Source organism: Panulirus ornatus, chromosome 2 (assembly GCF_036320965.1).
Source record: "Panulirus ornatus isolate Po-2019 chromosome 2, ASM3632096v1, whole genome shotgun sequence".
NCBI classification, from domain to species: Eukaryota; Metazoa; Arthropoda; class Malacostraca; order Decapoda; family Palinuridae; genus Panulirus; species Panulirus ornatus.
In genome coordinates, this window is record NC_092225.1 from 26,599,052 (window position 1) to 26,615,004 (window position 15,953).

A 15,953-nucleotide genomic window follows, 5' to 3' on the forward strand; every position below is an offset into this window, starting at 1 on the left:
TAAGGAGCCAAGTGAGGAATTTTCCTCTAAGGCTTTCATCTGTTCCTAACTCTACCTTACTCATGCATGAAATGGCTAATAAGCATGAAAAAAATTATCATTATTATTTCTAAAGCTACCTTGCTAAAGAGTAAAAGCAAACTATTATGAAATAAAATAATCATCATTATAAAATTAATAAATCATTACATTTCTTGCAGCAAAAGCTTGCATTTGTATATCTTTAAAATCTAATGTCACAAAAGCTAACATCTGTATGCTCTACCCTTACTGCTGAAGAACTGCAGTAATTCAGGAAATAAGGGCTAGCTCTATTTAGTTTATTTGTTGTAAACAGGTAGGAGATTTCCAATTTGAACATCCATGGTCTAAACACATCCAAAATCTTATTGCCAATGCACTTAAAATTCCACCAATATGGTACACGAGTTTTCATAGTCTAAATTCACTGCTTAATCCTTTTTTTTCAGTAATTTCCAAGATTTTTGCCCTTATGCTGTCCTTAAAATGGCATCCAGCAAGTGTCCAACCCCTATGACTTTACCTTTGCATAACTGCCAAACTCTACCTTAGTTTACTATTTGCTTGTTCAAAGCAGAGACAAGGAAGAATTCATGGTAAGGACAATACATGTACGTATTTCTATGTTTTATATAGTAGGCCTTTACACATAATATTTACAAATATTTGTAAAAATTAAAAAACCCAGCCAGAGAGAAAAAATAACAAAAAAATTCTGTCACCGCTGGGTACCAATGAATTCCAGTTTGAAGATCTTCTACCTGTGTTTATCTATATCTAATGTATCATTTCCTAACATACATAAAGGAGCTGAAAGCTTATTTTCACAATACTATCATATATCAACATAATAATAGATCTGTTAAATGCAAAATGTGCATAAGTTCATGTGGGAAAGTCCATGTAACTTCACCAGATTTGGGCAGTTTTATTTTTAGTAAGATCTAATGAAAGTGCAAATACATCATCTGATAAGGAGCCGGTTTATGGAAGGTAAAGTGCAGTAATGAGTAAAGATATGCATATCAATTGTCTAGTTCCTATTTTATGCAAGGCAACTGCAAAAAAAGTTATAAACAACTAACAAATTCATGACTGGTGTTTTTCATCTCCTATTCTATATGTGAGGCAGACAAGGAGAAGTATTCAGGTCCAGTAAGAATTAAGAAATTCACACCTGGAGCTGTATATTCAAGTGCCAAAGCAGGCAGTGTAAACATAATGACTGCAAAAACACTAGCCATGCGTCAAAATCCACATTGCCGGTACAATACGTATTTAAGTTTCTCATCAACTCTTCTGTCATCCAGGATCTACTTAACTGAAATATTATTCACCTTACATTATACTGAATTCATAGTTTAAACAGATGATATACTATATCATAAAACTATGTGATAACACAGTAAAATATTTGAGGAAGTTATGCAAACTTCATAGTGAATGGAGGTATGCATAAGGAAGATTTTTTCGATAACTTTAGTCTCAGATACTTATTACTTGCAGGAAATATATGCCTGTTACAGCAAGAGTAATGAACATATCTAAAACTCCAAGCTCTGGTAAACAGAATATTACATGGAATTTCATTTAATTATGACTATTTGTCAAATCTGCATTTTCAGCAAGATCACACAGCTGATATCAAAGAGTCATGAATATGGAACCTTCCATATGTTAAATAAGACTAACTTTTTTTGACTAAAGATATCATGGATGACTGAGCCAGTGGTTTTCACAGAAGCAAAAAAGCTAAGAAAAAAACTGCAATGACTGCAAAATGCATGACCTGACAAGACTTAGAAGATGATGGTGGAGAGATGACGCATACGATGTCTGCACTGCCATCGCTTCCCTACATCCACAACATGGATCCACAAATAGTAATATTAATGTAATACTCATCAAGAATATGGATAACAACTAATGACTTACCCGAGTAACCAGACACAAAGTAATATAATAAGCAATTTCTACATATATAGTATACTCAAATGTTGATAAGAGGATTGTTATCTTCAAACAAGTCAACAACACACTCTTAACATTGTTCTACTAGGGGCTACATTCTAAAAGATCAAACAACTGAACTTCAAGAACCAGCTTAAATATCATTCTATGTATCTAAATAGATGTCCGAAGCACATGATTGAATTCTAATTATAGAATATAACTGGGTGTGCACATATATGGAAATAATAGAATAGGTGACCTTTGATGCCCTTGGAAAAACTCCCAAAATTTGTAAAGAATTTACCAAGAAAGAACATGTGTTCTTTTCTCCTCTTCCTTAATGACGAATTTCTTTCTCAATCTAAATTGACAAAGCAGCTCCACTTAGCCTGCAACAAATACTTGAACTCTAAAACAATTCTACACAATTCTGTTGCCTATTCCAATGACTTTTTTTGCATCAGCTCTATTTTTACTTTTAATCCTATTCTCTGTCCTATACTTCACATTATATTAGCTTCCTTATTCTCTTTACTGATCAAGTTCATTTCTTTAAGAGGATGAAAAATCAAAATGCTTCTTCTAGACATTTATGAAACAATTAAATTTTTAGGTTGAAGACTCCAGTCACAAACAAAAGTCCACATCAAGGATAGGCCTTAATTGAAATATATATAGAATCATGGCAGGGGAAAAGACAAGGGAAAAGTAATCATGAATTTTGGAGGAAGTGAAAAAAAAACCTGTTTTTTAAAATGCACCAGGTCATAGTTATTGGGAAAGAAATGAAAAGATATGGTTCCAAAGCTTTGACATGTAGGGAAAGTAGTAATTAAAATAGCCCACTCTTGAGTTGTCAATGGCCACACTGTATTCATGTAATGCACCAACTTGCCAAGTACAGCATGGTCTAGCTAGTGGTGGGGGCAGACAAGCAGCCAGATTTTAAGAGCAAAAACCAAAGTAATACCTATAGAAGAGGGAAAGTGAACCAACATTGCAGCATAGGGCAAGAAGGTCAAGTTTGGAAGTAAGCTTTGGACAGTTTATAAGTAGGAAAGCTTTCGACTCAACTCTCAAGTAAAAACCCAGATGTGACAGCAGTACTCCATATAAGGACAAATCAATCCCTTGTACAAACAGAGCAACTTAAGAAGAAAACACGTTTCAACATACAAACAGGAAACCCAGTTTCTTAGAGGCAGACTTAGCTATTCCTGTAATGTGGGGTTTCCAAGAAAGAGTAGATGTTACAGTAATTCCAAGTATGTTCTTGAGTCAAAAGGTGGACTTACAAAACCATCAAAGAGAGATGAGAGTTTTGAGGAGTTTTCGATAGAGAGATGGGTAGAAACTGGGTCTTTGGAGGCATTAAACTTTACTAAATTTCCAGTCTAAGTCTGAGTTTATGGAAAAAGCTGTGTCAAGGGAAGATGCAGATCAAGTGAGAGAAGAAGAAGCAACATTGAAGGATGTGCATGAATGCAACAGTGAGTCGTCACTATATGAGTGCTTTTGATTATTTGTGTGGGAGGGGAAATCATTAAAAAATGGAGAAAAATTGTCGGGTACAGGACTTTGAGGGACACCACTGTTGATAGAGAGGCTGATCCATCAACATTGCAGAAATAGATCAGCCAGAGAGGAGGCTAGATATGAAGGAACAATGGGAGGAAAGCCAAAATAGGGGAGCTTAGAGATGAGACCCAAATACCACACCCTGTCAAAAGCTTTGGATATGTCAAGGGCAACTACTCAAGTCTTCCCAAAATCTTTCAGAGATAATGACCAGATATTAGTAAGATAAGAAAGAATATCATCAGTCAATCTCACCTTACGGAATCCATACTGGTGATCAGAAAGTAGACCATGAGTTTCAAGGTGTCTTAGGATATGGGAGTTTGAGGAGGGAATGATAGATGTCAAGGCAATGGGACCATAGTTAGAGGGGTCTGAATAGTCACCCTTCTTAGGGATGGGATGTAACAATGCATGCTTCAAAGGAGAAGGAAAACTTTTGGTCTTTAAACAGAAACAGGACAGACAAGCAAGCACAGGCAAGTTCAGAGACACTTTTTCAGCACACAGGGATGGATGCCATCAGTACCAAAAGCCTTGCTTGTGTCCAGAGAGAGAAGCACTTTTCGGACTGTCCGAAAAGAGATTACAGGGAGGGGCATAGGATTAGAAAGAAGAGCATCATGGGAAGAAGGAATGTTAGAGTCATCCAAGGTGGAGTTAGAGTTGAAACAGGAACCAGAGAGAGTTACTCTGTCTATGAGTGTGACAGCTATAGTACTGTCAGAACAGGAAAGTAAAGGAAAGGAAGAGCTACAGAAGTAAATGCACAATAAATGACTGTTAACATTCATATAGCCCCTGAAATTAGAAATGCTTTCGATAGTGGGAAGATGTGTTTGGGATACAATAGTATACCAACATATACAAACAGCAATAAACCACAAGTCTTTGCAATGCTGTTGTGTTAGAAGAGATCAAAAAAGAGGAGAAATATCAGGAAACTTTATGGAGATGCAAATAACATCAATTATGTAAATAAAGTTAAATAAAAAGAAAATGTACTTGGCCTAAGTTGAAACAAAATGTTTGCCCATTAATTTGTATCCATTACTACAGGTGAAAGTCAGGCTGATCTAGAATTAAACACCCACTTAAATCAAGACTGTCAAAGCCTTTGATCATTATATCTGTATCAAATCAACTCTTAACTTTCTCTTTTCAAAGCTGCAAAAATTAAGATCCAGACAGCTCTCAGAGGATTCATTTCTCTAAATAGGAGTTATCTAGGCAGCTCACTGCCATGCTCTCTCCATTCTACATCTTTTCTCAAGGAGGGTAACCAAAATTAGACACAATATTTATGGTGAGGACGCAGCAGTGAACCGTAAAGAGTTACGTTTAGTTTTTCAGGCTCCCCATGCCCTACCTATAAAGCACAGGCTGGTCACTTTTTTGCTGCATCTGCACACAGCTTACTTGATTTTAGGTAAGTTGATATTATTACACATACATCTTTTTCCTCCTGTACACTTTGAAGGTCAACATAATTCATGCCACAGCTTATCTTCTTGTTTTTACTGCCTATATAGAAAATTTTACAACTACTGATGTCAAAATTCATTTGCCACCCTAGAGCCCAGTCCCTCAGTTTGTTTATGTCAGCTTAAAACTGAAGATGTCCTATTTATTGTAGCTTCATTCCCAGCTTAGCAACATCTGTGAAATTTGATACCTTACAGCACAGTCCATCATCAATGTCGGTGATAAATATCAGAAACAGAACCACTACTCTTTGATCTTTTCAATCGCTGAAGTACACCATTCATACCAAGTGACTTAACTTCAGCTAGTAATTTCTGATGCAGGACTGACACCTTTTGTTAACCCAAAACTCAGTCTAGGAATAAGCTGCATTGTCACAGTCAAGATGCTTGAGGCACTGTTCTGCAGCCTTGCAAATCCACTAAAATCTCAAATGAACAGATACAATTTGCAGAATACTGTCAAGTGAGTTCTTGATAGTCAATAGTACTCCTAATAGAGATTGTGGGGCAAATGATTATGGGCCCAGAATGTTTACACTGTTTTTCACTTTAGTTGTGTCATCACGGTCACATCTGTCAAAAGCTTTTGCAATGTCTTTGTATGTTTCATCAGAGTTCTGCACGTTTCCCAGTACCTTTACAACTTTACCTCTGTAAATGAACAGCTGGTTAGTATGATTTTCCTGTCATTATGCCATAATGCCTGGGATTAAGTAAATTGCTGGATTCCCTAAAGACAGCATATATAAACATCAAGACTCTCAAAAATTATTAAGTGTAATGTTAGTGCTATTGATTGGTAGTTTCTGCATCTGTATTGTTTTCCCCTTTCTGGAATAGGTTTAAGTATGTCAGTCTTAGACTTTTTATGCTAACACCAGATTACAATAATTCTGATGTAACGCATACTAAACTTTCCTGCATACAATTCTTGTTCTGCTTGGACATAGACACCAAAGAGGAAGCTTTTCCTAAAAATTTCCAGTGTACTGAGTTTTTTGCCAGACTTCTAACTTAACATCTAAAGTGATGGTTTTGTAGGCTTTCTTTCTTCATTGGTTGGTCTCTCTCAGGACATCTTCAAAACTAGGTACATGTTGTAAATCTCTTGAAAACTAGAAGAAAATGTGACAGCCAGGCAAATGGCACATAACAGCATAAATTGCTCACTAAAACAAATGATAATATACAGTTATTACAGGTTTGTTGCTTATTTTCACCAAGAGAAAAATTTAGTATGAAAAACATCATAATCAAACAAATGATATGAGAATGAAAAAATACTACAATAAACTGTTGAGATCTGTTATGACTAACTCTTTTTTATGAGCTGTTTCCATATAAAACATGCGATCATCCTTAAGGGTGTTGATAAGCTCCCTCAGACTGGAACGTTCCCTCTCCCATTCTGCTTCTCTTCCTTGTAGCTCTGCCACACGAGCCTGTCAACACCATTAAATATCAATGGATCTTTAAATGTCACACTTTCAATAAATTTCAAATAAGAATAACAATAACAGATAATGAGGATGAATAGTGATTATGAGGAAATACTCTATTGAACAAAAACTTGTTTATTATCATTTTGCTTTGTCGCTGTCTCCCGCGTTAGTGAGGTAGCGCAAGGAAACAGACGAAAGAATGGCCCAACCCACCCATATACACATGTATATACATACACGTCCACACACGCAAATATACATACCTATACATCTCAATGTAAATATATATATACACACACAGACATATACATATATACACATGAACATAATTCATACTGTCTGCCTTTATCTATTCCCATCGCCACCTCGCCACACATGGAATAACAACCCCCTCCCCCCTCATGTGTGCGAGGTAGCACTAGGAAAAGACAACAAAGGCCCCATTCATTCACACTCAGTCTCTAGCTGTCATGTAATAATGCACTGAAACCACAGCTCCCTTTCCACATCCAGGCCCCACAGACTTTCCATGGTTTACCCCAGACATGTCACATGCCCTGGTTCAATCCATTGACAGCACATCGACCCCGGTATACCACATCGTTCCAATTCACTCTATTCCTTGCCCGCATCATCCTGCAATGCCTCAATGCTCCTCCATCCCACCACTGACAGCCTCCACAAGAACCATACATTTTAATTTCAGCTTTATACCACAACCATGTAAGGTAATGCTGCTCACTTGCTCACTTGTTTGCACATATCCTTCACTTTTACATGTATTTCCTTCATTTCATAATAAGAAACATAAATTTGAGGACCGTCTTTTCCCAAATTGTATGCACAATTCTGTAAGATACATACCATTCAAGGTTAATGAGAGGATACAAATAAACTTATGGCCTAGAGCCAATCATATGTCAGAAAAAAAACCTGACAAAAGAATGGCTGAATAAAATAACTTACCAATGTGGGCAGTGTATAAACAATTGTCTTTTCAAACAAAACCAGAGTGCAGAAATCATTTCCAATTAAAACTTAATTTTCTGGAACAAAATTCACATGACACGTGCAAATCAAATGGGAAGATAAATATCAGTTCAGTTATTGATAGACTGCAAACACCCATCTCTCCAATCAATCTAACCTACAGTTCAAGGCTTCTGTAACCTAAGGCACCTTATCTGGGTCCTTTAAGTCTAAAAGCCTATTATAATCACCTACAAAATCTGAGTTTATCTAAATCATAATTCATCCTACAGATCTCACATTCAGTTATCATATGCTACCACTACTTTACATGTACATAAAGTACAAAATGAGGAATAAGGAGTTTAAATGCCTAACAGCTGTCTATAAAGAATGGATCTGAGCTGGAATCATCAAGACCTACTATATTAAGGTTCCACAACTTCAACAGAACTGCATGATCTAAAATATGACCTTTAAAAAGTTTTTGAGGGGAACATAAAGCTCACTGGATATACACAGACTGGTACAACAAACCTGGAGAAGAACAGAACTTTCTTCATCAAGGTCATTTCTTCGCGCTAAGGCTTCTGTCAGATGGCTATGTTGTGTCTCCCAGCGGCTTACTTCTTCATGCCTTCGTTCAAGCTCCCTGATCAGTTCTGTCTTACTCAATCCCTCATAGTTACCTGTTATCAGTAAAGATGGATTGATAATATTAACTATCAAGTAACTGAACCATTTTCATGAAGTCCATAACTTTAAGCTATCCTAAAAAGTACATAAATATTTCAATTTCTTAGGCATTTATTGTAAGATAGAATTAATCAGGCATTTGACAGAATTAATAAGATTTTACAGCATCTTTCAAAGTACTCCTGAAGGCACCATATTCACCACAATACTTCATCAAACTTCTATGGGAAAGGGTGCATACATAAAGCCTCCTGAGATGCACTTTGTGCTTCTACAGACCCTTTGGGCTTACTATGTTGCGACAAGCAGTATGACAGAATTATCTATTTGAAAAGTTTTAAGAGCTGCTGCAAGACAAAAAACTATTTGATCTACACTATCCTTAAAAATTCAGTTTCACTCATCCTAAACATCTTTGCTTAAGTACAATTTGATCATCAATATAATACTACATAATTCTCTAATTTCAACTTACTTTTAACCTCTTCAGAAACACCAAGTACCCTTTCCAAATCTGCTGAAAGCTTGTCTTTTTCAGCAGCTACTGATGACAACTGTTGTCCAAGTCTAGCATTTTCTTCCTCCAGCTGTGTGAGTGCATGTCGGAGGCTTGTTGCTGGGGCTTCTTGACCATCTCCACCATCTCGTCGCCCATGCATTCCATCCCTACTGTCACGTCCACCAGGCATGCTGGACCCCTGAGTAGAGTTCACAGGCTTTGAATTTTGTTGATTGGATGGCAGTTGTAGGTGCTGCTGTGAAGGCTGGTTCTGTGGCAAGGACTGGTGTGGAGATTCCTGGTGTTGCTGATACTGCTCTTGCTGCTGTTGTTGTTGCTGCTGGACTATATTCAACTGATTTCTCAATCTCACAACCTGCAATGGAAAAATATCAATTTCATCCATGCAGAATCCATTATAATCAATCAAAGAGGAAACTTTCAGCAAAAACAATCTTAACATACACAATATCTCAAAAAAGCTTGCATATCAATTTATGCATGACAGCTAGAGACTGAGTGTGAATGAATGTGGCCTTTTTTGTCTGTTTTCCTGACACTACCTTGCTGAAGCAGGAGGCAGCAATGCTTTTTCCTGCAGGGTGGGGTGGTGCTGGGAATGGATTGAAAGCAAGTATATGTACATGTGTATATATGTGTATGTCTGTGTATGTATACATATGTATACATGTATATGTAAGTATATGCCCGTGTATGGGTGTTTATGTATACATATATGTGTATATGAGTGGATGGGTCGTTCTTCTGTTTCATAACACCACCTGCTGATGCAGGGAAACGGCAATCAAGTATAATCAATAAAAATAATCAATTTATCCTAATATCTTGACTATCTGGAAGATGCAACAATATCACATTATTCTATCTAATATTTGTTCTGTTTACAATACAGCTGAGCTACTCTCATAGCATGTTCACTCAAGTTACGACATTCTGTGATTGAAAGTATCTGTAATACAACAATTGGTGATTAAAGAGAGTAGCTAGTATGGTTAAGTGTGTTTGAAGGTAAAAATAGGTTACATTTAAGTAGTAAAGAAAAGCAAAAGGGTATATATGGTTCAGCTTGATTTACTGTACTGAAAAAAAATTAACTATGTCCTCCAATTAACATCATCTGATTAGGCATTAATCTAACAGTTTGGTCTTCCTCACCTTAACCTATACGACAACTCAAAAACACATAACACAGAAATACTTCTGAACTCTTAAAAATCTTAAAACGAGTAATTCACAACAAAGAAACTAATCCTCTTTATCCTCCTCCCTCTCTAATTTCATTTTTAAGGAATAGGATGGATCTAAAGTATAAACAATTTTCACTTCAATCATACACATCCTAAGTGCATCTCCACTGTCTTAAACTGAAATATGGACTTAAAGCTAATATAACTACTTTTTATATTCTTTCCCATCAAACTGAATCACTTTTTCAAACTAGTGTCCAATCACATCAAATTCAAACTGAAAATCATTCCACTGTACCTGATAAAAAATTGTTCCTCTGGCTTTTCATCTGAAATACCTCTAGCTTTAATAAATTCTCTCACAATATCAATCTCTTCTGAAATTCAATTCTCCTTATACCTTCAACTACAACTATGGATCTTCCTAGCTAAGTTATCTACCTATGTTCTTCATGGGAATAACATCTAAAAATTATTTCATCCAACTGCATTACTAACAGGATCTTCATGTCTTCTATTCTCCTCACACAACTTTTTACTACATCTGTGTTCCTCATTCTAAAATATACTACACAGGTTATTCATATCTAATGCTCTTGATCTATGGAAATTAAGGTTTAACATCCCTATATCAAGGGTGGGATAAGTATTCCATCATCTAAGCTTTTTGTGCACTCTCCACTTAAATTCTTCTCATTCACTGGAGCTTTCAGTGCACCTATAATTCTTCCAACTAGCAAAAATCTATGCACACCTAAGCTTTCCTGCAACAATCCATTAATGCTGCATTCTCTTTTTTCTGTATCTCTATTCCTAAGTACAAAAATATATTGTTTACTAACCTGAGGCAGTGTAATGAATGTAACCAACCTTATGCAAACCACCATGTTTAATATCCTTTCCACTGATAGAATCAAACAAAACTACATTAACTTGGGGATCAGTACACTACTCCTCTGGTATGGGTTTTACCTTTTAGAATGGTCATCAAGAATGGTACAGCTCTACCAAATTCAGATGGTGACATACAGTCAGCCATAACTATCACAATATTCAAAATGATAATTCAACACAAATTCAATATTCACATTTCTCTCACCTCCTGATAATAAGTTTCAGCTTCAATCTTCAATTCATTCAGAGATGTAGCCTTACAGGATGCTTGAAGCTTTCCCAGCTCAGCTTCCTTATCCTTCAGAGTAGCTTCTAGGCGTGACACCCTTAGCTTCAAGCTTGACACAAGAGAGGCTCCTTTATCAGTTAACTTTCTGCGAGCCTCATCATTCTGCAGGGTTAGTATAGCTCAACCACACAGCAAACACAGGCAAAACTAACCTCTCCATCACAGGGAACATGAGAAATATACAAATAGTCAAAGATATGCAGAAGCAGGTAATACACATTTCAATTTTTTTTCAGAGCGTTCATATCTCGTCACTTGTGTTCAATCACTGTACAGTCTTATGCCTCAAGCAAGAAAAATGAATAGCATACACTGCCACCACAAAGTTTATAATAGGAAAATTCAAGATTTATTTTGCCTTATAATGCAAAATGAAATATGAATTTCCATCATAAATTCATATGGCATTTTCAGTATCTTGCATAATGATGACTAAATGTATAAACAGAATGATCATAAGCAAGAATCTGAGGGGTGAGAAACAATTGAAAATCACATCACTTATTAGGAGTATTGATTAATGCTCTACGATACTGGAAGTCATGCTGGAAATATGCTGTGAGAAGTAAGTTCATGTCATTACAGATGCTCCCTGACTTATGTTGGTTCGACTTACTATTTTTCGACTTAACAATGGTGCGATAGTGACAGCAATATGCATTTAGTAAAAACTGTACTTCGAATTTTGATCTTTTCCCGGGCTAGCAATATGTGGTACAATACTTTCTTGTGATGTTGCACAGCAGAAGCAAACTGCAGCTTCCAGCCAGCCATGCAATCATGAGTAAACAACCTTTACTCTACAGTGTTCTGTTTTGCCAGCTTTCTTTAGATTTTGTGTTTTGTGTTTTTGCATCCCTTCTTGTTTGCAAAATGCCCATCTTTGTCTCCTGCCTCTGGTGAAAAGAAGCTGGTGAAAAAAGAGGAGGAAGGCAATTACTCTTGAGATGAAATTAAAATCAATTGCCCAGCAAGAAGGAAGCAAGCCAGTAATGAAAATCGCACATGAGTTAGGACTTTCGTAACTGACAATCTCAACAATATCAAAGGATAAGAAGCCAATCAGTGATGTAGTGAAATCTTCAGCAAAGTTTAAATCCACTATCATCACGAAGAAAAGGGCTGGGCCAATTGATGATATGGAAACATTATCTGACACAAGAACGGAAGACCTGATACAGAAACGCATACTACTTAGCCTACCAATGATCCAAGATTCCAAGATAAGGCAAGATGTCTTTTCGATACACTAAAATGGCATGCTGATGATCCTATGTATATGCAAATGTTTACAGCAAGTCATGGTTGGTTACATTGCTTCAAAAGGTGTCATAATTTTCATAAAATTTAGTGGTGAGGCAGCAAGTGTCGATGATGAAGGTGCAGAAACTTTTTAGAAAGAGCTGCATAGGGTAACTGTGGATGAGAAATGTAAGTGTTCTGAGAACATTTAAGGCAGGCTAGGCTAAACTATAATGTTCGGTAGGTTAGATGTACAGTATTACATGTACTTTCATCTTATGATATTCTCAACTTACTGTGGGTTTATTGGAACGTAACCCCACTGGAAGTCCAGTAGCATCTGTAATTTTTTTATGAAATTTCATAATGACTAGTCACACTCAGACTGAGAAATAACAGAAAACATGATAAAAGCATGCACATTCTCATGATTATTCAATGCCATATTTTGAATTAATAAGTCACTTAATTCTAAATCTTATTACAAACAAAAATGTAATTGTAAGATCTCAAAGATCTCCAGAATACTGTCAAGTTTTGGAGGAAATTAAATCAATCAATCTATATAATGTGAAACTTCCAGTTCCTTATCATTCAAACTGCTAAACTAGTTTGAAAACCCACCTAGAATCATTCTTTTAAGTAAATTTGAAGTTAATGCAAACACACAGTACCAAAGCAACCAATAATTCTATAGAACTCCTTCTCTGATTCAGGTACCCTGAAGGTAAGAGTACTGTTGGTTTGCATTAAGAAAGGAGTCTATCTTATACATTCCAGAATTAATGTTTAAGTTCCAACTAAAATCAAGTCTGATAATACTAGGTTAATCTAACCAATAGGTGAATCTAGTGTTGCCAGGCAAGATGTCACTTGTAACCATGCTAAGCTTGTGCCATAATATGATTCCCTGTTTGAAAGACTATCCTGATAAGTAGATGCATTTCCTTTGGTAATTACACTCCCAGGTCTCCTCACTCTAAATTCACATGTACAAGACACAGTGTCTAACAACATCACATTTAATCAGAGTATACTCCTTTCAGCAATAAATAACAAAATGACATAATCATGGCGACAGAAGTAACTTTAGTTCTGGTCTTCTAAAGTTCAACATTTCACTGTGTGAGAGGTGATGCAAGACTGGATGTGAGAGGAGGTTTTTAGAGCCAAAATAATATAGTGGGTTCAGTTTTCAGAAGGGATATTTTGTGCTTTTGATGGCATTATCACGTATCTGGAAGTTTTGTCTTGAAAATAATTGTTGTAACATTTACATAACTGTTATCTTCCTTGAATGGTCGAATTTCTGACTTTTTGTTCTTTTTTCTGTTCATGTAAGCAAATAGGACTTTTGGGTTTTGATCCTTGTGTAGCATTATTTTTTCTTCCTTTAGTTTCTGTTTTCTTCTATGAGACTCTCAGTATTTCCTTGTCTACATTCCTTATTCTTTCTTCTAATAGTTCCACTTCATCTTTGATCCTAATCATACTTTTTCCTCCATCTCTTCATCTATTCATCCAATGTTTTCTATCCGATAGCATCTTTCTTTTATTATTTTCTTTTCTTTTTTGTGACACTAAAATTACAATCATTTCAAAGACATGATGGTTGAAGACTGCTATGTTTATTTTTGCATTATTGCAGTTCAGAATGCTCTCCTATTTCATATCGTCCATTAGATCTATTAACTCTGTTCCACCTTATTATGCTGGAGTAGATGTTGAAGTTCTTTGACATATGTACATCTTTTTTTCTATTTCATCCTGTCTACCTATCTCCATTTCAACTCTATAGTTACTACAGACTTCAATCACATTATGGTCAGAGATTTCTGATTTTGTATCATTAATGTCTATAATCAGAACTATATTATTTGTAAAAATCAGATCACTTGTGCTACCATTTCTTGTTGGCTTCCTATATTGTATCCAGCTGAAAGCCTCACATCATTTGTTCATTAAATTGCTCTCTCTTATCTGCAGAGGAATTGTTCTTGTTTGAATCTATACTTACACCCATATTCTAATCCACCCTTTTCCCACTGTACCAAAAACTGATATCTTCTGATCAATGGACAGCACAGCTGTTTCTGGTTTGTCAATATTCCTCAGTAATTTTCAACAGTAACACATTCTCCTCCATTTTAGTTTTGAACAGTCTGTAATTTACTAGATTGAGTGTTCTTATAGCTGATGTGCTTACAGCCAATGTTTCAAATTTCTTTATTGATTTATTTATTAAAAATAAGCAAAAAATTTGCTGCTTGCATTTTTTTTAACCCCATCTTACTAACATTTTTCTCTGTCAGTTCTATAAGTCACCGAACCTGACACATGATGCCTTCATATATTTTACATTTCTACATCTGTGGAGCAGGCAGGTGTAGACTTGAAGGTTCTACTGAAAAAGGATATTTTTCTCTTTGCGTGGCAGTGTATCTCTTAGGTTTTGGCCTCTTCTTACACAGAAATCATGTTGCTCTGCAAGCTTGCACTTCTTGTTTCATATGTCTCTAGTACGAAAGAGACAGCATAACACTCACAAAAATGGAAAATGAGATATAACAAATTTTGATCCAGGCTGAATCATTTTCATCATAATGGAAAGGTAGAACATTGAAGGTGCTACTGGATTCTTTAACTGAACATTCTGAGAAACAAAGTAACTAAAGAACTGATGATAAGACCATGCACAGTTAAGGCTAGACAGTATCATAATGAAATATACTCATAAGAGCAAAGACAAATAGCATTTTGGACAATGTTTATTGCCTAGATCCATCAGCAGCTCATATAGCACAAGGAAGTTCCAAATTTTGCAAGCACTGTTATATTCTATGTATTATGTATTAATTTTGTCTGTACTTGGAAGATATGAATGTGAGTACTGGGACTGGAGGGAGATTGGAACAAAGTCCCTTTTAATGTGGAAAAATAAGCTAAAGATGCACAGCTTTTTTTGAGATACACCCTGTCCAAAGCAAGGAAAGAGTAATCAGATATTTGACATCGTCAGTCTCAACTTTAATATTAGTGTGTTATGTGAGTAATGTATCAGAGGGATATGAGTTAAGAACAGTACAAGGAAAGACTTAAGATATGGTCTAATGAATAATAAACATGTTATTCAGGTGAAGCTCTGCACAAGCAACCATGCTGTAGAGTGAGAAAAAGGTAGTCACACAGCCAAAGTTTCTACTTGGCTGTATGACTACGTAAGAGACAGTAAGAAAGTAGAAGGAAGTACAGGAAGAAGGAAAATAAGAAGGGAAAGATAAAGTGAGTGGATGGGCAGACAAAGAGAAAGAAAGATGGACAGATGGACAGATAAAGTGGATAACTAATTGGATTTACAAACACTGGATGAAAATTTAACCATGTATACTTATGAAAGAGTTAAGAGTAAATGTGAATAAGAGCAAGGTTATTAGGTACAGTAGGGGTGAGGGTCAAGTCAATTGGGAGGTGAGTTTGAATGGAGAAAAACTGGAGGAAGTGAAGTGTTTTAGATATCTGGGAGTGGATCTGTCAGCGGATGGAACCATGGAAGCGGAAGTGGATCATAGGGTGGGGGAGGGGGCGAAAATTTTGGGAGCCTTGAAAAATGTGTGGAAGTCGAGAACATTATCTCGGAAAGCAAAAATGGGTATGTTTGAAGGAATAGTGGTTCCA

At 36.1% G+C, this 15,953-nt stretch overlaps 1 protein-coding gene across 6 annotated transcripts in view; it reads right to left on the reverse strand.

The window, feature by feature from the left end:
- Positions 1-15,953, reverse strand: part of LOC139754717 (uncharacterized) — a 59,710-nt gene that overhangs the window by 26,551 nt on the left and 17,206 nt on the right. For 5 of the 6 annotated variants that reach the window (XM_071672329.1, XM_071672298.1, XM_071672308.1 and 2 more), the window contains 4 exons: positions 10,953-11,138; positions 8,622-9,021; positions 7,988-8,139; positions 6,357-6,481 (listed from right to left, as the gene is read on the reverse strand). In XM_071672329.1, the coding sequence (XP_071528430.1) occupies positions 6,357-6,481; positions 7,988-8,139; positions 8,622-9,021; positions 10,953-11,138 (863 nt within the window). The remainder of the gene's footprint in view (positions 1-6,356; positions 6,482-7,987; positions 8,140-8,621; positions 9,022-10,952; positions 11,139-15,953) is intronic. The other variant, XM_071672340.1, reaches the window with a different exon arrangement.